Raw genomic sequence first — 26,533 nt, forward strand, 5'->3', positions numbered from 1 at the left:
GTTCAAATTGGATTTTAATTGTCTATTTGACTTGTGAAACAAAACAGACTAAAATAGAAATTAAAACTGTACTCTGATCTACCAAAAAAAGTAACAATTTCAAAGGGTAAATAAAAATCATGCAAATAGCAACTTGCATTTTGTACAACAGAAAACCATAATCCAGAGTTTCCAAAACTGCAGCCTTCTTCCAAGCAAACAAAACATTTAAAAACATTTGCGTTGCTTCAACATGCACAAAAATATTAGCTTCACAAGGATTATTAACATTTCACATTATGAATGATTCGGAAATGAAGCAACTTATGGAATGAAACCATAAGAAACAATAATTTCTATGAGGTGGGGATTGTCAATCACTGAGCTGAAACTTTATTGCTGGAACAGCACAGCAGGTCAGGCAGCATCTAGGGAACAGAAGATTCGACGTTTCGGGCACATGCCTGAAGAAGGGCATGTGCCCGAAACGTCGAATCTTCTGTTCCCTAGATGCTGCCTGACCTGCTGTGCTGTTCCAGCAATAAAGTTTCAGCTTTGATCTCCAGCGTCTGCAGACCTCACTTTCTCCTCGGGGATTGTCAATCATGTTGGTTGATGAGGAAGCCATTGATTATCAATTGGCCTGCGCAGAAGCTCCTCCACATGTCTGGCAACATCCATTGTATCATCTAGGTCAAAATCCCCTTCAGGATCAAGCATACTGTCTGGGCTAATTAAAAAATGAAATATTATTAGAAATTGACTCAATTCAACAACAGGACAATAAAACAAGTCTCATCTGTGAAACAAATTAATTAATTTTGTACTTTTTGACTGCATCTTTGAAAATGCAATCGGCCCAAAAAGGAAAGACTATTCCATTGTTTTGTACATCTAATATCAAAAGTTTGTCAACAATATACATTAAGTGCTTATTAGAAGTAGAAACACATCCCAAGATGTTTTACAGTAGAGTAATTAGGCAAACAGATAAGCCAAGCAAAGATACTAGGACAGGTTAAAAAACATTTTGTTAGAGAGGTACAATTGTAGGAGCTTCCTAAAGGCGGGGGGGGGGGGGGGGGAGGGAGAGAGAGAGAGAGAGAGAACTGGAGAGTTTTAGAAATCATATTGCTGAAGGCATGGATTATGGTTTCAGCAGCACATAAACTGAAGTGGTTAGAGAAGAGCAATGTTGTAAACGTAACCTGTTTGATTACCTGGGTGAACTTATCTCAGGATCAAAAATAAGCCCCCATGGTTATAAGCATTTATCACGCCCAAGACAGTAGCTAAAGATGGGGATGGAATGAAGGTCAAGTGGAAATAGAGTCATAAAATTAGATGTTAAGGTTTCGTGACATAGCTCAAAGAAAGCATGAGAGAAGGAAGGAGAAATGTTATAGACTTGAGTAGAGGATTAAGGAAGGCGTAGCCTTGGACTAGTGTGGCTTGTCTGGAGTATTGTAAAAGATCCATAATTGGACCATAGAAGGAAAAGATCTGTTCATAAGAAACACTTCGTGTTCTATTGAGGGAAATAATTATACTAAAAAGCCACTAAAACAAAATAACTAACAAGTGAAAAAAAATTCTTACTTTTGTGAATAAAGGGGATACTGAGGTGGGGGACAAACTGCAGGTGATGCTGCTTGCTCCATATAAGTACTGCTCGATGATGAAGCATCAGATGATGCTGTAGCAAATCTGTAAACAGAAACAGTTCAATTCTAAGCACAGCATAGCAGCTTTTTTAAAAAGCAAATGTAAACAAGATAATTGCTGACATTCCAATACGGATGCAACAATATAATTCCACAAAACCTAATGGCATAGCATCTTAAATTCTGATAATCTATTTATCAAGGACAGAGATGCTAGAGTTATAGATGTACAGTGTGAAAACAGACCCTTTGGTCCAACTTGTTCATGCTGAGCAGATATCCTAACTTAATCTAGTCCATTTGCCTGCATTTGGCCCATATCCCTCTGAACCCTTCCTATTCATATACCCATCCAGATGCCTTTTAAATGTTGTAATTGTACCAACCTCCACCACTTCCTTTGGCAGCTCATTCCGTACACGCACCACCCTCTCCGTCAAAAAGTTGCCCCTTAAGTCCTTTTTAAATCTCCACCCCCACCTCACCTTAAACTGATGCCCTCTAGTTTTGGACTCCCCTACTCTGGGGAAAAGGCTTTGTCTATTTATCCTATCCATGCCCCTCATGATTTTATAAACTTCCATAAGGTCACCCCTTAGCCTCTAATGCTCCAGGGAAAATAGCCCTTGCCTATTCAGCCTCTCCCTATAGCTCAAACCCTCCAATCCTGGCAACATCCTTGTAATTCTTTTCTGAACCCTTTCAAGTTTCACACCATCCTCCCTATAGCATGGAGACCAGAACACAGTATTCCAGAAGTGGCCTAACCAATGTCCTGTACAGCCACGATACTCAAAGCACTAACCAATAAAAGATAAGCATACCAATCATCATCTTCATAGTACAATGGCAAGGTTCCTTACTGAGGGAAGTATTGGGAATGCCATAGCAAAGATCCCACATTACAGACAATCAAAATTACTCTCTCCAGAGACATTTTTGTGTTAACCAATGTATGCTGATATTCTAGTCCTTGTACATATTTTTCTACTGTATTTTTTTTTAATACTCTGAAAATCCATGCCAAATTACCAGCTAAATTGCAAACTGGAATGAACATGGTATCATGATTAGTGGTAGGATGATCTCTAAAAGGGCTAAAGATTTTCTTTTTTCACTATCTCATTAAACGAAAAGGAAAACAATCATTGTTTCCTTTCCTTAGTAGCTTACCACACATTATAAACTCTTGATATATGAGTACACAATTATAAGTAGGATTAACAAACAGATGAAGTAGAAAACTCTAACTGAATCAACTAAGTAATGCAGCAATAAAAAGATTACTATGGCAAGTTACAATCTCAAGACATGATTTTCTGATGCAGATTTACTAAGTAACCCATGATTAGTTTATCTTTTGCTCACTTCACCTGTGAAAATATTAAGTTAAAAATCACACAACAGCAGGTTATGGTCCAACAGATTTAATTGGAAGAATTAGCTTTCGGAGTGCTGCTCCTTCATTAGGTGGTTGCAGTGCTCTGAAAACTAGTGCTTCCAACTAAGCCTGTAGGACTATAACCTGGTGTTGTGAGATTTTTAACTTTGTACACCCCAGTCCAACACCGGCATCTCCATAGTGTAAAAATATATTTGAACACAAAATTTCAGAATAACCGTTGATGCATAGGAGCCTGTCTGAATCCACCATTATCCCAGACAATGTGTGTTTATTAGAGAATAAAATTAAAACATTTGTAAAAAAATAAATTAAAATAAAATGTCACCACAAAGTACTTACTCTGGAACTACCTGTTTGATCTGTGGTTTTACATACCCATCTACTGCTTTTGCTAGTTGAGAAAAAATAGAAAATTAACTTTATTACAATATTAAATAATTAACAGATTTTAATAATTTCTAGAATTAAGACAGCTGAAGTAAATCAGTGTCGCAGAATCAAGATGCACTAATGATTCACCTTTAATGTTAACCGATTGGAACAATTACATTTCCAGTAAAGTGCATAATGAAAGACTTTGTGAAGTATTTTCATTTTGCATTAACTATGTTATTTGATATACATCATTTCCCTTTATATCACATGGCTAAGAAGCAGGGAGATGATCTGCTCATAGGCATCAACTGGTGAGACTTGATCAACAGTCGCTAGTGAGTAATCAAGCATGACGCTGAATGATTCATCCTGTTTTCTCTCCCTCCCCAGCGCCCATGTGTAATTGCCTGTTTAGCCCAACAAACTGACAAATATTGAACACACAGGCTCAAACCTCCATAAGTTTGTGACTATACTAACATGTTTAATATATAGTGTTCTGCTTGGTTAGTCACATAACTGAAGTACTATATCAAAAGTAGTAAACTCTATCATTAATTTGCATGTAGATTTAATAGACAAATTGGATTTAATTATTTATGGTCAAAACAGGATAGTTCTTCTGAAAAAAGGAAAGCATGTACTACTAAACTAACTAATTTTCAAAATAAGCTGACATACTTATGTGCCATACAGTATTTTGAATTCAAGACATCAATATTAGATTAAAAAGTTGTGACTTAAAACAAACAGCATAAGTAATAAGAAATAAGTAATAAAACCAAAGCAAACGACACTTACATAATGGTGGCGTATAGTATTTGGAGAACACATCATCTTTGGGTCTGTCAGGATACAAGTACAGCAAATGATTGAGATCGCTGATACGATCTGCCAGTGATCGAATTGAAAAATCTTTGGTTGTGTATGGCATGAGATTCCAAACCATTCTTTCTCCTATAAAATACATACAGTTTTAATATTAGCTTTAATAGCTAATGTACAGTATAGCAGGAAAAAGTACAAACAATGTAATTTATATGCAATACATTTATATGAGGACCAAACTGAAACAAATTTATGCCGTTTAAATGTTTCAGAGCTAAACACAGATAGTTTTGAGAAAGCTGCTGCAGTAATCGTAGATGTTTCAATGGCACCATACTATGTGATGATCAAAGATTACAACGTGGTAGGCATTTTCCCCCTTAAATACAGAATCTTTGTACAATTACATATCCAAGAGTAGTTAAGGAATTTTCTTAACCACAGATGCTGTGACAGTTGCCACAGTCAGAAATAAGAAGGCGATGTTTTTTTTAACGGCCACACCTGCTTTGTTGGGATTATCTGCTCCCCAAGCTATTGTAATCCCTCCAATTTCAGAGTCACTGAATCGCAGCAGGAAGGTTCCATTTGGCTTGGAAAGCAGCATGTCCTGTGCCTGCTGCTTGTTTACAAAGCCCAAAATTGCCCTGCATGAAGTACAGATATGCATTCAAATTACTACAGTTTATATACATTTTGAACAAAATAGGATTTATGTCACAAAACATAGTATTCAAACACTATTCTGCTCATCTTGCTGATAACATTGATTCCTACAGGAACATGGTGCTCTCGGGAACTTTGTCCAATTTAGTAATTCTTCAACTACATTCAGATACAAAATACATGGAAGCACTTCATTCTTAAGCACTGTGCCACGTGGATCCTGTGCAGGGATAATATGACAATTTGGAAAAGGAGCCAAGGTTGATTTAGCCATCTCCAAAGATTGAGACTAATCCAGAGTCAATTTTTCTCTTGAGATTAACTAATTTAACAGATATAGGAGATTGAATTAGTGAAATTAGATCTGCAAAGGAAGCTACATATTGTTCTAAACAAGTGAGCTTTTAGAAGGGGTCTTTTCTAACGACTGTCGGGCTTGAAGTCATCTGATTAAAAATAAATCTTTAAAATCTTACTACTATAAAATGGCTTGTACTACTTCAAATTGTTGGCACAATATTTAAATGCAGTAACATGACAAAAACATATTTGGAAAATATATTTTTGTAGACAATGAAAGGAGAATACATTACCCATCATTCCAGTGAGGCTTTAGATGCTTTTTTGTCAGCTCCATGACTCCATCAAACCATTGCCAGAATGTGAAATTTCTACCTGGCAAACTTTCCTTTAAGAAAAGGAAAATTTCAAATGCCACATGTACTTATATGACAAAATAAATGAAGCTTTAGAAGTTATTACTAAGATATTTTCAGCCTGATTTTATTCACCTGTTCATTATGTTTATTCCTTCATCTTCAGAAAGGAAATGAGTATTAGGCAATTTCAGCAGTTTAATGACATCAGCAAAAATAAAATCTAAACGTTAACACACTAAGCTGGCCCTTTAAACTATTCTCAAATTTACCAGATATTCTCACGAGCCATTCAACATACAGTTAAGATTACTTGTGACCAAGTAATTGCAGGTACTGGATCTTCTCCACAATTCTTTTATTACAGGCAGCAAGAACTATGGAAAAATGGTCCATTCCAAATGTCAACTTTTCACACAGCCATCAAAGCTATTAACATTCCGGATCTTGGAAGCCAATCAAGCACTAATGAAGCATCACAACTTTTGACGCTGTGCTTAAATTTCCTACTATCAGCAGCGTGATAACAGTAAGATGGATTGCTTTAGTGATGTTAATTGAGAGATAAACATTGGCCATCACCATGAAATCACCTTGGCAAAAAGTATATAACCCTGAATTGAAATAAGTCATGGTGAAATTCAAGGATGAAGATAAATTGCCAGCATTTAATGACCATAGATAGAAGAGAAGAGTGCATGCGTGACATTGTGAAAAGGTGTTTTAATTTACCACTTATGTATTTGTTACACTGACAAGTGGAAATATTTTAGCCAACCAAAAGTCCACAACATACAAAATACCAATAAATCTCCACAATGTCTCAGCATATCATTCAGAATGACACTGCAATCCTGGTGATAGTTTTCCATTCAAAGTGCTGAATACAAATGCTACTCTGAAACACCTGTTCTATTATATTTTGGTATAACTATAGTTGTTAGGCCTATATTAGCTCTAGTTTTTGACTGTCAGCTTTTCTGGAGCTATGTATCAACTTTGGCAAGTTTTCTTCAAATTTTCCAGCACACAACAAAATTGTAAAACAGCTTTTCCCCAGTTGGATACTAAAATAGTATCTTACCCTATTAAACTGGGACCAGGAGATGGTCATATTACTGTAATCATCTGCATGTATGGCTGAACTACTGAATGCTTTCTGAGCTAAGAAAACAAGATTTTCTTCTGACAATCCTCTGTTACTTTGAACCTCTGCTTTGAACTTCATGTTGAGAGCTTCACATAACTGTGGCCAGAGTACTTTGTCAGGAACTACAAACGGTACCCGACCCTGAAATTGAAAACACAAAGGTTGTGTGAACTTAAAAATATCTCAGTTTAATTTTTTTCATTATTACCTAATAAAAGTTCAGACACTTCAACATGGAGCAGTAGATAACCAACTGATACATATTCAAACATGACATATAACAGGAAAATCAAGCAGCTCGTGGTGCAGTATGCTGACTGAGGGTCAGCTCAGGCAAACAGGTTACTTCAAAAATATTACTAATGACACAGTAGTAAGCCAGTGAAGGGCATTTTACAATACAAGCTGTAATTTCTCGATTTTATCATTGCTGTATCACTCAATGGATGTACCTGACTACCATGTCAAAATGACTAATATTTTACTAAGATTGCATCTAAGTGACTAAAAGATGAAATAAAGATTCAAACTTACAACTTTTTTTTAAACCGAACAAGATTGGAGCAAAAATATGAAAGCAGTATAAATGTTTTATCAAAAAAATTATTGAGCCATTTATTAATAAATAGTGAGAGCTGCCTTTGCTGTTAAACCATTCTAGTTGCAAGTATTGAAAAATAATTAACTAGAAGGCAGTTTCAGAACCATGGGTGTCACAAATCAAGATAAAGCTTTCAAAATTGGTACACTGTCTTTATTTCATCAAGCATTTCAGTGACATGGTAGCTCACATGATAGCTTCAACCAACAGGAAACTTGACATACTAAAATAATAAAAGATGTTCAAAACAAAGTCTCAAATTGGTCTTCAAAAGATCTAGATGATGAATCCATGTGTATTTTTAAGAAACGAAACATAAATGTGAGCGCAATATTTTGAAGTAAACAGCATTCCCACGCTGGATTTTACAAAAGCTTAAATACCAATTGTTACACGTAGTTAGTGAGTGGACATAAATTGATGACTCACCTATGGCTAAAAATGCCTATACTTGTTGGTTTGGAGGTGCACATGCATCTCTGTAAATAGAGCTTGTAAGCATATCTCATGTTCTATCTTTTAACATCTGGCTACGCATATTCTGACAAACATTGTCTATATTTACCATTTCATTTGTGGGGATTTGACACATTTTACATATATATCGTTTTACTATAGCCTAGTTCATATTTTCTGAAATGCTATTTAAATTACAAGCCTGCAAACAGATTTAAATTTCATATTGAACACAAAATGAATGACTTGCAACTCACTGGTTCTGCAAATGCATTATCCCAAAGTACTGTGGCAGTTGCATTGTTGTCTTGGCTGCCATGAACGATTACTACCACTGGAAGTGATAAAGTCTGTAAGACAGAAAATAATTATGTTAAAATTACATGTGATTAGATTAGATTAGATTACATTACAGTGTAGAAACAGGCCCTTCGGCCCAACAAGTCCACACCGACCCGCCGAAGCGAAACCCACCCATACCCCTACATTTACCCCTTACCTAACACTACGGGCAATTTAGCATGGCCAATTCACCTGACCCTGCACATCTTTTGGACTGTGGGAGGAAACCGGAGCACCCGGAGGAAACCCACGCAGACACGGGGAGAACGTGCAAACTCCACACAGTCAGTCGCCTGAGGCGGGAATTGAACCCGGGTTTCAGGCGCTGTGAGGCAGCAGTGCTAACCACTGTGCCACCGTGCCGCCCAATGTGCTCAATGACAAATAATAATTTACACATTTCAAACCTCTTAATTGTGCAAACAACATACCTTAACCTGAAACACTAATTCATTTCCACCAACACTGAACTGTGATTCAAAAAGAATTGTAAATTTCTCTTCTGTGACTGATTCTGCTCCACGCCGATCAGAACGCTTGATTCGTTTAAGAGACTACAAAAAAGCAAAGTTCAATCAAATTCTAAATGGAATCAATATTTTTTACTTTAGGGTTTGCAATAATTTTAATAGAACAAATTTATTTGTAAATAAACTTCAAATCTAAGCTTCTATAATAAACAGTCTTCTGTACAAGTCAGCATATTTGATAGGGTTCTATTTTCCAATACAAAAATGCTTTATGATTAGAAAAACCTCAATACAAGGACAGCAATGAAAATGCTCATTAGACAGTTTACCACCTATCATTTCTCCTGAAAAGGAGCATATTATGAAAGCTCCTCGAACACCATAGCCTTATAATAGAGCCAAATTGCACATTTGATCTGGACAGCAAGTACTACAAGCTGAGATAAGCAGCAATAGTATTGGTCAGATCAATCCTGTCCTTACCATAAGATCACGCAAACTGGAGTGGAGTGAATTGGAGTGGAAAACGGTTGACTTTTTCTTTCCCTAATTTAAAAATACTGTGACATGCTCAGTGGTTGCCTGAATCAACCTGGAAGCTCCTGCTCAAATGGCTTAGTGTGCACTTGCAGCACATTAACCCACTAAGCTCTGTGCGAAGTAGTACCAAAAACAATTTGAAAATTTTACTGTAGAGATAGCTGGCTTAAGAACCTTTTATATATCAGAGAAAATTTACAATTTGTTTAATAAACATTTTTATGAATTTGACAGAAATGCATTTTAACCAGAAACATTCCTAGAACCCTGCAATTACTGACAATCTCCCAAGTTATTAATTAATCGGTGTTATACATGTTTATTTTAGTCAGTTGATGTTACCAAATGATTATATTAGATTACTTACAGGCCCTTCGGCCCAACAAGTCCACACCGCCCCGCTGAAGCGCAACCCACCCATACCCCTACATGTACCCCTTACCCAACACTAGGGGCAATTTAGCATGGCCAATTCACCTGACCTGCACATCTTTGGACTGTGGGAGGAAACCGGAGCACCCGGAGGAAACCCATGCAGACAGGGGGAGAACGTGCAAACTCCACACAGTCAGTCGCCTGAGGCGGGAATTGAACCTGGGTCTCTGGCGCTGTGAGGCAGCAGTGCTAACCACTGTGACACCGTGCCGCCCACAAATTCTAAATGGAATCAATATGATGATCATGAACATATTCCAAAAGCACAAAACAGTCATAACACTTACTATCACAAGTCTAAATTCTCTACCCACTTAAGTGAATACAAAGTTTTTGTCATAACTTTCTTTCCATGCCTGCCAACAAGATTCCACTTTCAAAAACGTTTCTCCCAGCAATTTTCTCTCTTAATCTGCCAACCGCTTTTCATCCATACCTCTTCCCGTTTGTAGTCTCTTCAAACAAAAGTGAAATCAGGCATGTTGGCAACTGTGCAACCCAGATGTCTTATAACACAAGAACAGGAGTAGGCCAATTGGCCAATCAGTCCATCGAGCCTACTTTGCTATTCTGGATCATGGCTGATCAAAGCTACTTGTCCGCAGTAACTTCATATCTTTTAACATCAATAGCCTCCAGAAATCTATTGATTTCTGTCTTGAACTTGTTCAAATATTCAACTTCCACAATCCTGTAGGGTAGGGAATTCTAAACATTTACCAACCGTTACCCTAAGATTAGGTCCTTCCTCTATCCACACTGCTGTCCTGTAAGAATTTTGAGAGTTCCAAAAAGAACACGTCTCATTCTTCAAAGTTCTAAAGAATACTAAAACTGTTCCTCTAATCATATAGAAAATCCGCCATCCAAGATATTAATTTAGTGAAACCCCACTACATTCCCTCGACAGCTAGAGACAAGGAGGATAAACTATGCAAAATACACCAGTTGAGGTCTTACCAAGGCTCTATACAAATACAGCAAGAGATCTTTGCTTCTGTGCTCAAATCCCTTTGAAATGAATGCCAACATACCATGTGCCTTCCTAACTGCTTGCTTGCATGCGAGCTTTAGTGACTGATGGAAAAGGACAAACAGGTTCCTGTATACAGTCATACATCCTAACTTCTTACAATTTCAGAAATATTCTGGCTTTGTGTTCTTTCCATACAAATGAATAATTTCACATTCATTTATCACATTATATTGCATTTGTCATGCTCACGTAACCTGTTCAAGTCCTCTTGAAGACTTTTTACACCCTCATTCCCAACCATTCTGATGATATTAGCAAATATTAAAATTGGTCCCAACATCCAAATCATAAACAGTTATGAACTTGGTAGTGCATGTTGCAGTACCGCACCAGTAACAGCCTGCCAGCTGAAAAATGATATATTTATTCGCATTCACTGCCTTCTGTCTCATAAGCAAATCTCAACCCAGACTAGTAAAATTACTTAATTTTACTTAAGCTCCTGTGTGGGATCTTATCAAAAGTCTTCTGAAAATCCTAATATACCACACTCAAAGGCTCTCCTTTTTCTATACCATAAGTACAGTGCTCAAAATAAGTTTGTCAAACATGATTTTCCTTCTGTGTTGAATCTCCCAAATCTTGCCATTCTTTTCAAAGTGTTCAGTAGTTACCTCCTTCATTTTAGATTCCAACGTCAAGCTAACAGCTCTGTAGTTCTCTGCTATCCTCCCTTCTTAAATAGTGGAGTCATACTTACTACTTTCCAATCACCAGAAATATTTCCAAATTCTATAGAATCACGAAAGAGAACAATATTTCCTTCAACACTTTGGCATAAATGTTATCTGTGCAGGAAATACATCAACCGACAATCGAACAAATTTTTCAAGAACTACCTTTTTTTATTATTGCCAATTTATTTTATCTCATCAATTACACAAAGACCTTAAAGGCCTCCAGTACCTCAGATTCTGTTTATCTTCCTCTGTGAGGACAGGTGCAAAGTAACTGTTTAGTTTCTCTGGCATTTCCCTGATCTTCCCTTTACATTCTCTGTCCATACTTGTAATGGGCCACATTTATTTTTGCTAATCCTTTCTTTTCACATACTGATAGCAGCTTTTATGCTCTGCTTTTTTGCCATTTTGTTAGCTTCTCTTTTTATCAGTTTCTTGGTCATCCAAAACAAGTAGCCATTGCCCATCTTCCATCAAACCTTTTAATGCATTCTCCCAATCCAACTTGTCCCTCATACTCTTCTAGTGTCGCTTGATCAAAATTAAGGCCATAGTTTTTATGTCAGGACCTCAAGACTTGTCTTTAGGAATGCCTTCTGAGCAAAAACATGGCACGTGATCAATGTCAATTTGTGTGGTGCTTGGAGAGAGACCCAATAGTATAATGCAGTTAAGTAGCTCCCAACCCATATTGTCCAAAAGCACTGTAAAGGGAGCTACATTATACGTACTGAATGCTTTGCTTACCATGTTTCTAAAGTTGGCACTTAAGGTTCCTGTTGCTTGATGGTACTCCATAACACAACAGTTGTTTAATATTTCACCACTGCTGTCACTGCCAGAGACATAAATGGGTTAAAAATACTTTTCAAATAGCTATAACTAAAAAAAAAATGCAGGAGATCAGTGTTGTGTTGCACTGCACAGTGCCTTTTATGGAATGATACCAAGCAGACAATTATACAGCCAGGTAATGAAGGGCTTTTGCCCAAAACGTCGATTTTGCTGAAGCTCCTTGGATGCTGCCTGAACTGCTGTGCTCTTCCAGCACCACTGATCCAGAATAATTATACAGCCAGCCTGGATCATTGAGAGGTTAAAAAAAGGGACAAAATGCTGTATGTAAGAACACTGCTTAATGGTCTGTGACTGTGGTCAATGTTTTGTCAAAGAGAAAATGGAATATGTTAGTAGTTGCCTTACTTTCTAGTATTCTCATTTTTCAGAAGAGCCTTGGCCTGTTGTTCACTGATGATTGTTGCTTTCACTTGGGGTGGGTTCATATGAACATTAAGCTTTCCTCCTACTAATAAGCGTACTGTAGCTGCAAACTTGGTTTGAGTCTTCAAAACCTGAGGGGGTTGCTTCTCAATTATAAAGGTGCTGTATATAATAAAAGATGCAAAACTAAATTTAGTACAACTTGACTTAGTCAGATACTATATTTAAATATATTACAATTATATAATCATCTATAAATCTAATCATATAAAATAGCTTATGACAAAGAATAGCATGGGGTCCTAAAATTGTTATATTAAAAAAAATTACTGACAATATCTAGCTTTGAAACAGATTTCTTTCAACACAAATGGTAATGTCAAAATTCAGGTTTAAGATGACTGCTCAATTTTAATTTATCTTACGGGTGAAGTTTCTTTTGCTTACAAGTATATTTCTGGAGGGTTTAGAATTAATTGTTACATGCAACTCTTAATGTTGCTGACCTCGTGACTAGTGCAGATATTACATCTGTAATTGTTGCATTGAGTTCTGTAAGTAACTCCTCCACTGGACCTGGGATGGGTAGCTGCTGCCTTTGGTGTTCAGCTCGCCTGATCTGCTGACGGTTCTGCCATATTGTCTCTGCTAACTTCTCACACCTACAAGTGTAAAGAAATTTCACAATGAGCAGTACTGTACAGTGATATTTTAAAAATGACCCATCACTGTTCAACAATTCTAGATGCAAAGAAGCATATAATAACATTTCAACATACTTACTACTTTTGCTAAGTTACTTTTTGACATTCAACAAGTTTCTAAAAGTGGCTTTGGATTGATTAATACACACTACAGTCACCACCATCTTAAATACTATGAAGGTTGTGAAACACCTACTTCCAATTATAGCTTGCATACTTTCCCATTTTTAAATAGCCTGAAGATTACCATCTCAAGATGTTAGTAATACTGATTTTAAAATGAATTGCACAGCACAAGGTGGTTTGACCTGTAAGGATATAATTGTATGACTGCTTTATATTAGACTGAGACATGCTGCTTAAACATCTTGGGTCGTATCATAGTATTCCTCAACAAGCACTTGCACAGAGGGTGCTGAAGATGAGATTTCTGCACAGGATGAACAGTTGGTATTATAATGGGGTTGGGGTGCTAAAGGCATTGTGGATTGCACATTACTGGAAGTGGTCATACTTAGGTCACAGAATTCATGATTGACAGTAGGTGCACAGTAATGACAGGAATAGGAGACATCACAGTGCAGATGTCCTCCAGGACTGAGAGATTCAAACTCATCTTTAAGAGTGATGAGATCTTGCAGAGTACACTCTACAAACATTTCATGGAGCTATACAGCAAATGACTGCTCAGAATGTTAACAGAAAGTTTAACTATGTGGTTGTCATAGCAGATTTGCTGAAGCAATAATACGTTTCTGCTATTTGTTGTTTCGGCAATGCAAGAACATACCCATTCAGCCCTCAATTGACAATATCATAACAAATCTGTTCCAGGTTTTAACTCTTCTTCCATGCCAACATATCACAGCCCTAAACCCCCTCAATATTTCACAAAAATTTACCTCCTTTTTAAATACTCTGTGTAGTCTCCACAACTTTCTTCGGGATAGAGCATTCCAGGTATTTGAGATTACCCTACAAGTAGAAACATCTTCCCAACATTTACCTTGTGAAACGCACTTAAAATCTTGCATGCTTTGGTTTTCTAAACTCTAAAGGTCTAACTGATTTAACAGTACTTGATAAGCTAACCTTTTCATCCAAGAGATCATTCCTGAAGAAGGGCTTATTCCCGAAACGTCGATTCTCCTGTTCCCTGGATGCTGCCTGACCTGCTGCGCTTTTCCAGCAACACATTTTCAGCTCTGATCTCCAGCATCTGCAGACCTCACTTTCTCATCCAAGAGATCAGCCTTGTGAATCTGTCTTAAACAGCCTCCAATGCCATTACTTCCTTTCTTGAATGCAAGAACCAAAACTGCACCCAATACTCCAGTTGTGGTCACACCATCACTTTGTACAGTTGTAACACACATTCCCTATTTTTAAACTCCAATCCTCTACCAATAAAGTCCAAAATTCAATCTGTCTTCTCAACTACTTGTTATATCTACAAGCTAACTTTTTACGTTTCACGCACAACAACACAGATACCTCTGCGCTGCACTTTTTTAGGAGTGTCTCTCTATTTAAACAACGTCTGCCTTTTAATTCTTCCTACCAAAGTGCATGACCTTACACATTCCTATATTAAATTCAATCTATTAAATTATAGCCCCTCCGTCAACTCATCTATACCCCCACGCAGGATCATTTTGTCCTCATCACAGCATACCCACTCTTCTATTTTTGGCTGGTCAGCAAACTTGGATGCATGCGTCCCGTTATCCAAGTTGTCACTGTGGATAACAAATAATTGAGGCCCTAGAACTGATCTCCGTGGCACTCCACCAATTATACTTTTCTAACCCCAAAAAGACCCATAAGTCATGACTCTCTTCTATGCATTAATCAATTATTTTATGCTCATACATTATCCACAATACTTCAAATTGCCCACACTTTCAAATTGTGAATGAACTCCCATTTCTTTTAGCTCATTACATTGTTATCATGCTCTATCTCCCCTCCCCCCATCACAGTGGGACTATCTGTCCTTTCAAATCTAGGAGGAGACACACCATTGTTCTTCCATTCCGATCACATAATCTGAACTATCAACATCTTTTCTCCACCAGCACCCGACACGCATTAACCCCCCCATAGCTTGCTCTCTCCATGGATATTGTCTGACCTGCTGTGATCTCCAACATTTGTCATTTTCAGTACAGATTCCAGTATCTGCAGTAATTTCCTCTTTCTTGTGCGATAATCTTTTATGTGGCACCATACCAAATATCTTCTTGAGATCCAAATACACTGTCCACCATCATCCCTTTATCAACTTGGCTTGTTATATCCGCCAAAAAAATAGCAAAGTTGTCAAACAAGATTTCCCTGTAAAATCATGCTGCTGTTTTAGTATATTAAGCTTTACTAAATGTCCTATTTCCTACTTAATAACAAACTCTTGCGTTTCCCAAATGAGAATGTTAGGCTAACTGGCCTGTACTTTCCTGCTTTCTGTGTCTCTTTTGTTTTGAACAGCACTTTTCCAATCTGCTGGAACCTTCCCAGAACATCCTAAATTCTGGAATATTTGAACCAACGAGCCCACTCTCACGGCAGCCACTTTCTTTAAAACCTTTGGATGGCAATTCATCTGCCTTTAGTCCTATTTAACTAAATATTTTATTCCAAAATGGAGACTGTTACAAAAACTTTCCTTCCATTAGGAGTAAACTTATCGGTTATTGTTAGAATGTTCATAATGTCGCCTATGGTGAAGAACAATGCAAAAAATTGGAGTAAATTATTTGTTATTTCCTTGTTCACATTCCCTGGTCACATCCCTCAAGGGTCCTAAAATCCCTTTAGCAACGGTCTTTCTTTTCGTATACCAGTAGAAGTTTGTACTCCTTAGTGTTGCCACTTCATATGCCATAATTTTTAAACTAAATACACTCCTTGACAGCCTTTGTTAACTCTGGGCAGTTCATCTTTCATGTCGAGTCCTTACTCACCAGATTAAACTTTTGCTTAACATGGAGATATCTGCTTAAATGTTTGTCACCAACATACCTCTTAAACTATTTTCCCAGCCTCTTTCTTCATACTTCTACAATAGTTAAGGACATTAGTTTGAGACCCAAGGTTACTCTTCCTCAAATTGAATTCAAAATGCTATCATGGTATGATTTCAACCCCCAGAGGATTCTTAACTACAAGATCATATCATTATTCCACCTCATTACACATTATTAGATCTAAAATAGTGAGTTCGAGTATAGGTCGCAACATACTATTATAACTCTTGAGGACATACATACAACTCCCACTGTGATATTAAAGAGTTAAATTTGTTCTGCTGACCTGCAGGAAATTGCATGTCCCAAGGCTAGGATGGGATGCCTCTGACTTACAGATAGATTGTAAGAAATTACATTATCATCTCATTTTATTCATTTTACATGGCCACTTTCTTGTCATTCAGAGCTATTTATATTTTCATCCCTAATCAAAAATCAATAAGAACATTACAGTTGGAATTTGACTACTAACCTATTTGACCATGAAGGGATGATTTGCATTACATTGTTTCTGGAGGTGATGTGGTCACTGCATTATGTCTTGAGGAGCATGCGATTGTGAGGGAGTGACTGGGGGGGTTGTCTTGTGTACATTACTGACTATGATGTAAAGATTTTGTATAAAGGAAGGACTGTTCCCTTTGTTCAGATGGCTTCCCTGGACATGCCTCGGAAGCACTGCGAAGTGTGTTTAGGATTTCTCCAAAGCCTGTATTGTACTGTGCAGAATAAATTTTGCTTGGTCACAGAAGTTGGATTTCATTTACTATGATCTCAGTTCAATTTCCTATGCAAGGGTCTTAAACAATAGCAGACTCCGAGCAGAATCCAAATTTCCAGGAATGAACCTATTGAAAGGTTGGACTGCTATTAACACACCATATGAGTTGAACTCAACTTAAAGACAGAGCAACAGAGATCAGGTTAACATTCATGCTAGGGCAAGGTCAAAAATAGGAATGAAAAGGGGGAGACAATTGCTTGCTATTCAGCCATTATCCTTCATAAAGGGTAGGATAGGCCTTCTGAAGCCAGCTCAGAACTTAACATCACTTTTCTCTTGCCTGTGTCCTGGGCAAAAGTGACTTGGCTAGAAGGCAGAAATGTTGAGTGGTATGCAAGACATTACCTATATATTTACTGAGATTTATTCATGTGACAGACAGGGAATAGTTGATTGCCAATTTTCCCTGCTTGGGCAGAATAGAAATAAACATTCAAGGGAAACAACAGCAGACTTTATTAGTCAACTTCCTGTTTTCCAGGACAGAATAGTGAACCCAACAGAAGTTGTCAAGCAAGGACATATACAACAGTTGTGTCTGGGAACTGAAGCCAATTCCCCCAGTGTTTTTTTTTGATTGCGGCAAACTATGGTTAAATCGACAAGGCTAGGGGATTCAAATTAGCAATATAGGTAGAGGCAGAATATAAGAATTAAAAGCACATTTTATAGTTTTACAATTTTCAAACATCTTTTCTTCCTGATTCATGTTTTACTGAAGTATAAAATTTTCTTACCATGACTGCAGCACATCCAAACTCCCTTCAGATTGACCACCATTCCCTGCTAATTGCTGACGACGTTTCCACTGAATCAGCTCATCATCTAAAATAATTGTCTGTAGCTTACGAAGCAACTGTAATGTTTTTTGGTGTTTCTCGGCTAAGTCCTGCAATAAGTACATGAGTAATTAACATTCTTGATAAAAATTTCATTGACAATGTCCATTGACCTTACAGGTTTCTGTTAGAAATATTCCCATTTTTTCTGGAGAGAAAAAAAATCACGTGAATTAATTTCAATTGCGGCAACTTCCTTTCATGAAAGGGAAATCAATAATCCAACCTAAAATGAATGGATAGCAGTCTTAATATTTTTATGCCAAGTTCCACATCAGATCAGTTGAAAAAGTCATAAATCAACTCAAAACAGTTCACAACTTGTCGTCCAATAAGATAATCAAGGACATGGAAACGTTACAGTGGTGTGTAGGAGCAAAAAGTGAGGAGCAGCCAAAGGAAGAGCAAAGCTGATTAGGGACCAAAAAGGTCATCTCGTGGAACTGGCTGAGTACTTTGCATCTGTTGTCACTATAGAAGATGTCACAACTGCAGTACAATAGTAGAAATGTCAGATAGGGTAAACAAAAAAAAAATCATTAAAAGTCAGGCTTTAAAAGAATAAAAATAGCTTGGTCCAGACATGATAGGTCCGAATTCAAATGCATTGCTAAACATTTTCCTCATCACTGATTTTGGGTTGATTAACCAGTAGTTGGTAGATTTGTCCCTCTTTCACTTATTGACTGAAAGAGCACAGATTTGTTGAAAGCAATTAAAAGCAAAGTTCTGCAGGCGCTGGAGAATTGAAATAAAAACAGTGTTCAAGAAACCTAGGTCTGATAGCATCTGTGAAAAGAAATGACAGCCAGACTACTGAAACCCCTCAGAATCCTGGTAGCACACACCCCACCAACGCTCTCAAACAAAAACTAACAAACTTAAAAGACCCAGTACAACCCATGGACAAAACCAATGACATCTATGCAAGGACTGCCTCAAACAATACGTAGGACAAACAGGAAGAAAGTTAGCCACCAGGATACATGAACACCAGCTAGCCACAAAAAGACACGACCCCCTCCCCCTCATAGCCCTACACACAGATGAAAAAAAAACACCATTTCGACTGGGACAACACATCTATCCTGGGACAGGCTAAGCAAAGACATGCCAGAGAACTTCTAGAGGCCTGGCACTCCAACCACGACACCATAAACAAGCACATAGATCTAGATGCCATCTATCAACCCCTCAGAAAACGGACAGGAAATGACATCACCACAAACCCCAGGAACCCCATCCAGGAGAAAGATATAAATAGAAAGCAGGAGACAACAGCTTCGCTTCACTTGGAGGTCGCCACTGATGATGTTACCTAGCCAGGTAATGAAACGTCTGGATATCAAACCTACAGCTCAGCGAGCAAACCTACACCCTAAACCTCAACCTGAGCTACAAACCTTCACAAACCTTGCGATTAGATTTCAAAGAATGGTTTATACAATGCAGATGAGTTTACAGAGATATAAATGGTTCTCAGAGTTGCAGGAGGTAACCATGATGTGGAGTACTGTAAAGGATAGTGAAGGTTGCAGTTGTAGGGTGAATTCTAAGGGCATGAAGAGGTGACAGTCATATGACAAACAGACTTAACAAAGAGAGGTGTGAAGTGATATATTTTTGTAGGAGGAATCAGGAAAAGTCACTGAAAATAAAGTGCACAATTTTAGGCGACACAGGAACACAATTCTCCTTGCAGTCTATGCACAGCCATTTTTGAAGATGTCAGGACAAGTTAAAGCTATTTAATAAAGAGCAAATGAGATCTTTTACCGCGAAACACAGGAATCAAGTACTAAAGCAACGAAGTTTCAAAATACTCGTCTCAGTTGAAGTATTGAACTTAAATTTAAGGTACCATGCTTTAAGAAACACATTAAAGAAAAGGCCTTGGACGAGGTGCACAAGAGTTCACTTGAATGGCAACTGAGGGTCTTCAGTTACTTAGAGAGATGTGACAAAGCTTAGTTTATTCTCCTTTAAGCAAAGGAGGTTAAGGAAATTATTGTGGCATTCAAAGTCATGAATGCTTTCCATAATTTAAATGAACTGAAACTGCTCCAGGTGACAAAGACAATTTCTAGCTGGAAAACAGATTTAAAACAACTGGCAAAAGAACCAGGGAAAAAACATTAGATTTCTTTTTAAATATATCAAGTTTCTCTAATCTAGAATACATGCCTGAAAGGATGATAAGAGTCAAGCAATTCAAATCACAATATTCAAAAAAGAATGGGATAAATACTGGATGAGAAAAATATTAAGCGTGTCATGGGAAAACAGCAGAGGAGTGAGATTAATTGGAGTGTTCTATCAAAAGTCAGCACTGCCAGAGTACAGTAAATGACTTCGTTCTGTGGTCTATCATTTAATGCTCGTGACTGGGGGCAGGGCTCACTTTGGAGAAAATCATGAAGGAGCATGTAGAAATGCTTCCCATTTGCATGCCCTTAATTTGACAAGCATAATTATGCACCAACAATAATTTTTCAACCTATATCAATAAGAAATACTATAGATGTGCAGGTTAGATGCATTGTCCATGCTAAATTGCCCATAGTATCCAGGGATGTGCAAGCTACTTGGATTAGCAATGAGAAATGCAGGATCACAGGGTGAGTGGGACTGGGTGGGATGCTCTTTGGAGGGGCGGTGTGAACTCGATGGGCCAAATGGCCTGCTTCCTCACTGTAGGTAGTCTATGATTCCAGATGTATTTAGCATGTTACATTGTGCAAGAGAATATAAAAAAGTGACACGTACTTAATCATGGTGTTTTATCTCGTTGGACATGAGGAAAATATCATGGTTTAGGGATAATGCACTTGGGGAAGTAAATTCATGAAGGGAAGCAAATATAGATTCAAATACGTATCAGATCTTTCTACCATTCAATTTTTATTTTGCATTCAAAAGAACTGAATAATGCATTAGGTTCACATCCAGCCAGAAAGAAACTATCTATTGGTTTTAAGGGTCTAAGGCCAAATAACTCTCAACGGTGTCACATCATGACCATGAGTTCACAGTACAAAACTGCCCTTAATTTGCCACAAATTAATAATCTCAAGAATACACAAGGTTGTATGGAAAAAGAAAAGTCACAAGTGCATCAGTGGTCTGAGGTGAGAACTATACAGAGATGGATTTAGAATTAGAATCCCTACAGTGTGGAAACAGGCCCTTCGGCCCAACAAGTCCACACTGACCCCCCAAGAGTAACCCACCCAGACCCATTCCCCTACCTTTACCCCTGACTAATAACCTACACTATGGACAATTTTAGCATGGCCAATTCACCTAACCTGCACATCTTTGGATTGTGGGAGGAAACCGGAGCACTCTGAGGAAACCCACACAGACACGAAAAGAATGTGCAAACTCTACACAAAGTCACCCCAGACTATAATCAAACCTGAGTCCCTGGCGCTGTGAGGCAGCAGTGCTGCCCTTTACTTCACCTCTAACCCATATTGTGCCTGAGGTGAGTTATTAGTGCACACAAGTGGTGTTTGAAAATAATTCCATTTCCCATCTTCATGGGCTGAAATTTCAAAATGCTTTTAAAAGTTTAGCTTGATGCAAAATCCAATAAACTTGACCATAACACACAGTTGCTTAAAACTAATATCATTCTGAAATGCAATGCAGAATATGGAAAACAAAATGTATTAAAAATCATTGACTTATAAATACCAGTCTGTATTGCTGTAGTGTCTGGGCTTCTCGTTGTAACCAGTTCTCCACTGATGTCCGTTTCTGTTGTAAATTTTGTTCTCGCAAGAGACGGTTCTGGTCTTGTGGACTAAGCTGCGCAAGCTGGGTAAGCTGAGCTAAAACCAAAATTATTACATCACTGTCAAAATGGAAATAAGCGGCTGCAAAAACATTTTTTTACAATTTATAATAAATTATATTTATAATTCATAACTTGAATTATATTAAATACCTACAGGTCAAAATGTTTTGCCTCCTTTTATCAGCAGCATCATCCATTTTCCACCTGTTGGCAGATAATGGGGTGATTTGCTGAAAACACAGTATAGGCTGTTGGAGAGCTTTACTGCTAGTGAACATCAAATAATTGTGTCTTCCTCACCTGTGTCAATCTTATGATACTAACTGGCAGCAGGAAAGGTTCACGGCCAAGTAGGTGTAAACAGAAAATGAATCCTCATGCTGCTACCAATCAAAACCATAAAGAAATTAAACATCAAATGAACAAATATCATAGCTTTGGCTTGTGATCTGAATGCATATTACTTAACCTGCAAGCATTTTGAAGTATGAATATTCAAATGCTCCATTCCGACAAAATCTTTGAGCAAATTTTCATGCTTCAAAAGCACGGAGAGAAAAAAGAAATCAAATTGTCAAACAATAAAGCGCAGAAGAATAATTAGGTTTTCAGATACACCAACTTTTAGATGCAGGAAAAAAAGTTGCTAAATCCATAAAGAAAACTATATGGGCACAGAAAGCAATAGCATGAGGTAATTTTGAAGATATATATATATCACTGGCTGGCTTTAGCTTGAATTGTGTGTTCCACTTTGGCTAATCTACGTGAACAGCAACAAAGATGGTACAGAAGAGATTTATTAAAATGCGTCAAGATGGCAAATGGCTTCACTCATATGAAGAGATGAAAGGAGTCAAGGGAATTATCAGAACAAACATAGTTAGAACAACTGGTTGTTAAATACACATTATTATCCAGCTATGACTGATCATAAAATTCCTACAGGGTGAAAACAGGTCATTTGGCCCAACAAGTTCACCATGACCCTTCAAAGAGTAACCTGCCCACACCATTCCCATACGCCATTACTCTACATTTACTCTACTAATGCACTAACCTACACATCCCTGAACATTATGGGCAATTTAGCATGGCCAATTCACCTAACCTGCACATCTTTGGACTGTGGGAAGCAGGAGCACCTGGAGGAAACCCACGCAGACATGGGAAGAAATGTGCAAACTCCACACAGTTGCCCAAGGCTGGAATCGAACCCAGGTTCCAGGCACTGGGGCAGTAAATGCTAACCACTGAGCCACCGTGCCACCCATAGAGTAGAGTTTTTGATCACTTTGCTTGCTTCTCGAAAATGGGTTGCCTGCTCTGCCTTTTTACAAGCCATATTAGAACTTCTTTATGATAGGTGAGCCACGTACAATAGCTATCCAAAATTAGAGTTCAGCTGGAAAATACATCCTTTCAGAATATTTAGATTTGAAATCTTGGATTAAATAGATGTGTTGAATGGAGGTGAGAGATTATCACCTCATTATCAACTTCAGATATGGAATTAGATTCACAAAACTGACTATTCCCCCCATTTTCTTGCAAACTTGAAGTAACAAATTGCTGAACAAGTGAATCATTTGATATAAAACATACACAAAGCAGTTTTGTTTGTATTAAACACATTAGTGCACAGTGAACGAATGAGCATAAGGCAAAAAATACACAACTTTAAAATGCAAGATAGAACACTGAAATAATGACCCTCTGTCTGCAGACATTGCCTGACCAGAGTACTGTACTGTCAGCATTTTCTGTTTCCTTTTCAATTTCGAAAGGAAACCATTAAAATAAGAGTCATTTTGGAATAAAAAAGAAAATTCTGTTAAATGAAATTCCATTTACCTTGTATGCGTAGACTCTCTTGGTATTGAATAATGAAGTATTCTTGGGTATGTTGCAGCTTTCGTAGTTCATTCTCGGTGTCTTGAGTCATTAGTCTTAGTTCCTCAAATGTTTGGTTTATTTGATGATGTTTCTGAGACATGGAATCCAACAAACCTACTGGTGAACTTGGCTGCATTTAAGACAAATCGTTAAAAAATTAGTTCACTGATGCTAGTCCAGCAACTTTATTAAAGTAGTGCTTTCTTATTAATAGTAGTTTTTGTTTTCCTTAAGAACAAAGCAAACCTAGAGAGACAATTTAGAAATAATATGTTCTAAGCGCCATCAAAAACATTAGTACAATTTCTTTAACTGGATGAGGTTTTTTTTGCCCAGAAGTGATGAGTTTGTAGAAAGTACTCCAACTTTCTATCCACTGAATGGAACATCTAAGTGGAGAAAACAGTAGCATCAATGTGAACAAAATGCTGTTCAACATGCTGCAGATGCTGGAAATGTGAAATAAAAATAGAAAAGCTTGTAATATGAAGATCATTGAACATCAGTGAAGAAATCAGTGAACGTTTCAGGTTAATTACTTTTCTGATGAAAGTTCAACTTATTTTTTGTCTCCACAGATTCTGCTTGATCTGTTGAGTATTTCTAGACTTACCTGTTACTTGTCTTGTTTAGATACGGCATCAGTATCAATGGCTGCTAGAGGGGCCCATTTGTTCAGCAACCTTTATTAACAATCTAAAAAAATGAAGATTGTTTCCATCGGACTGTCCAGCTGTAACCTTCCTTCAGATCTTCTGGGACAATTGTGATGTACTACCTCCAAACAACTGTACCAATCAGAAAATATCTTGGACTCAGCTGGATGCAATCAGCATCTATATTTTTAAAGAAGTTGTTACAGTCACATACTGCCTTTTGAAATAGAAACAGTAGTAAAGTGAACATTGGTCCTTTAGAAAAGGAGTCTGAGGAATTAATAATGAAAGATAAAGAGATAGTAGATGCATCGAACCAGTACTTTGCAGCAATCTTCACTCCAGATGATAAAAGCAACATCCAAGAAATAGCTACCAATCCGAAATTTGAAAAGTGGGAGAAATTCAAGAGAATTAGAATTACAATCCACTTGGTAGAAATTATACTTGGAAAATTGTGAAGCCCCATGCTTTCTGATGGTTTTCATCCAAAGGTTTTCAAAGCAGTAGCTGTTAAGATAGCTGATGCATTATTAGCTTGAATTTTCCAAAACCTTCTTAGGTACAAGGATAATGAAGCAGGTTCGAAGTGCCTATGTCTGTTCTGAAATCATACACTGCTTGCCATATCAGAAAATCAGTGTTATGGAAAATGCAACTTTGCATTAATTTTGTTGACCAATGTTTCATTTATGAAGTATTTCCAGTGTAAAATGTCCATTATGGTTGGCAAATATAACTTCAGCCATACAGAATTTATCTGAAGCTAAATTATCTAAAGAAAACTCCTGCCATGTGTCATAAAGCAGATCCCTCTTTTCTAAAAGCTGTTCCTTTTCTCACGGATACTGTGCTCTTGGTTTTATTTCAGAGGGGTAATAAAACTCTCCCAATTTAGATTAGACTGGTTTGGTAGATTAAAGGATATTGAGAGGCCTTTTTGTTTATATGTGACTGCAACAATAAATGAGACTTCAGGCCAAAGTGGTCATGTTTTGGAAGTGACCTGTATAATGAGAGTGGTCAGCTCTCTAGCTGAGCAGGTCAGTCCAGAACTAGTTCAGAGTTCAGCTGGGTGGAAACAGGCTCTCTCTCTGCCCTTCTAACTTCAACCTGTAAGCATCTGTTCCATTTGTACTGTTTTTTAAGGGGGTTTGCTTATTGGGACTGTTGGGTATGGAAGTCGGTTTGCTTGCTGAGCAGGAAGGTTCGTTTTCAGATGTTTCATCAGCATACTAGGTAACATCAGTAAGCCTTTGGATGAAGCACTGATGGTATGACCCACTTTGTGTGTGTTTTGGTTTCTTTGGGTTGGTAACATCATTTCCTGTTCTTTTTCTTGGGGGGGGGGTGGTGTGGTCGTGGTGATGGTGATGGTAAGTGGAATGCAAGTCAATGTGTTTGTTGATAGAGTTCCGGTTGGAATGCCATGCTTCTAGGAATTCTCATGTGTCTTTGTTTGGCTTGTCAAAGGATGTGTTGTCCCAGTCCAAGTGGTGTCCTGCCTCATCTGTATGTAAAGATACTACTGACAGTGGGTCATGACTTTTTGTAGCTAGTTGATGTTCATGTATCCCAGTGGCTAGTTTTCTGCCTGTTTGTCCAATATAGTGTTTGTTACAGTTCTTGCACCTTATTTTGTAAATAACATTTGTTTTGTTTGTTGTCTGTATAGGGTCTATCAAGTTCATTAGCTGCTGTTTTAGTATATTGGTGGGTTTGTGGGCTACCATGATGCCAAGAGGTCTGAGTATTCTGGCAGTCATTTCCTGATGGATCCTATTCACCACCCTTCTGAGAAAAAGAACAGGAATTGACATCACCATTGGAACTGGCATCACCACAGGAAATGGCATCACCACAGGAAATGGCATCACCACAGGAAATGGCATCACCAACTGAAGGAAACCTAAACAAATAAATAGGAGGCCATACCACCAGTGCTTCATCCAGAGGCTCACTGATGTTACTTAGTATGGTGACGAAACGTCTGAAAACGAACCTTCCAACTCAACAAGCAAACCTACATCCAGAACCTCAACCTGAGCTACAAATCTTCTCAAAACTTGCTAACTGTTGTGTATATTCATAACAGCATAATTAAGTCTAGTTTGGATAGACTGAGTTCTGTAGGGATTCTTTATTCTGTTCTGTGTTTCATTGTGTAATTTTGTGAATGAAGTTTTGTCTATTTTAAAACCTAGTAGTCAACCTCGCTAACTTACTCCAGGTAATTTTCACTGTACACTTACCAAAACAAATTGCAAAGTTATGGTCTGGGCTGTCTGCTTAACAATGCTGAGTGGTCTGGCCTAATCC

At 37.7% G+C, this 26,533-nt stretch overlaps 1 protein-coding gene across 5 annotated transcripts in view; it reads right to left on the reverse strand.

Annotated features, from left to right (window-relative positions):
- stat5a (signal transducer and activator of transcription 5a) overlaps window positions 1-26,533 on the reverse strand; it is a 144,463-nt gene that overhangs the window by 16,074 nt on the left and 101,856 nt on the right. For 4 of the 5 annotated variants that reach the window (XM_043674971.1, XM_043674969.1, XM_043674970.1 and 1 more), the window contains 15 exons: window positions 23,517-23,688; window positions 21,560-21,696; window positions 17,759-17,910; window positions 13,011-13,166; window positions 12,487-12,666; window positions 12,031-12,118; window positions 8,554-8,676; window positions 8,038-8,130; window positions 6,658-6,864; window positions 5,511-5,605; window positions 4,756-4,898; window positions 4,225-4,380; window positions 3,388-3,439; window positions 1,579-1,686; window positions 514-709 (listed from right to left, as the gene is read on the reverse strand). In XM_043674971.1, the coding sequence (XP_043530906.1) occupies window positions 583-709; window positions 1,579-1,686; window positions 3,388-3,439; window positions 4,225-4,380; window positions 4,756-4,898; window positions 5,511-5,605; window positions 6,658-6,864; window positions 8,038-8,130; window positions 8,554-8,676; window positions 12,031-12,118; window positions 12,487-12,666; window positions 13,011-13,166; window positions 17,759-17,910; window positions 21,560-21,696; window positions 23,517-23,688 (1,989 nt within the window). In that variant the 3' untranslated portion in view covers window positions 514-582. Of the gene's footprint in view, window positions 1-513; window positions 710-1,578; window positions 1,687-3,387; window positions 3,440-4,224; window positions 4,381-4,755; window positions 4,899-5,510; window positions 5,606-6,657; window positions 6,865-8,037; window positions 8,131-8,553; window positions 8,677-12,030; window positions 12,119-12,486; window positions 12,667-13,010; window positions 13,167-17,758; window positions 17,911-21,559; window positions 21,697-23,516; window positions 23,689-26,533 lie in introns of those variants that run through there. The other variant, XM_043674968.1, reaches the window with a different exon arrangement.

This window comes from Chiloscyllium plagiosum, chromosome 33 (genome assembly GCF_004010195.1).
Source record: "Chiloscyllium plagiosum isolate BGI_BamShark_2017 chromosome 33, ASM401019v2, whole genome shotgun sequence".
Classification (NCBI taxonomy): Eukaryota; Metazoa; Chordata; class Chondrichthyes; order Orectolobiformes; family Hemiscylliidae; genus Chiloscyllium; species Chiloscyllium plagiosum.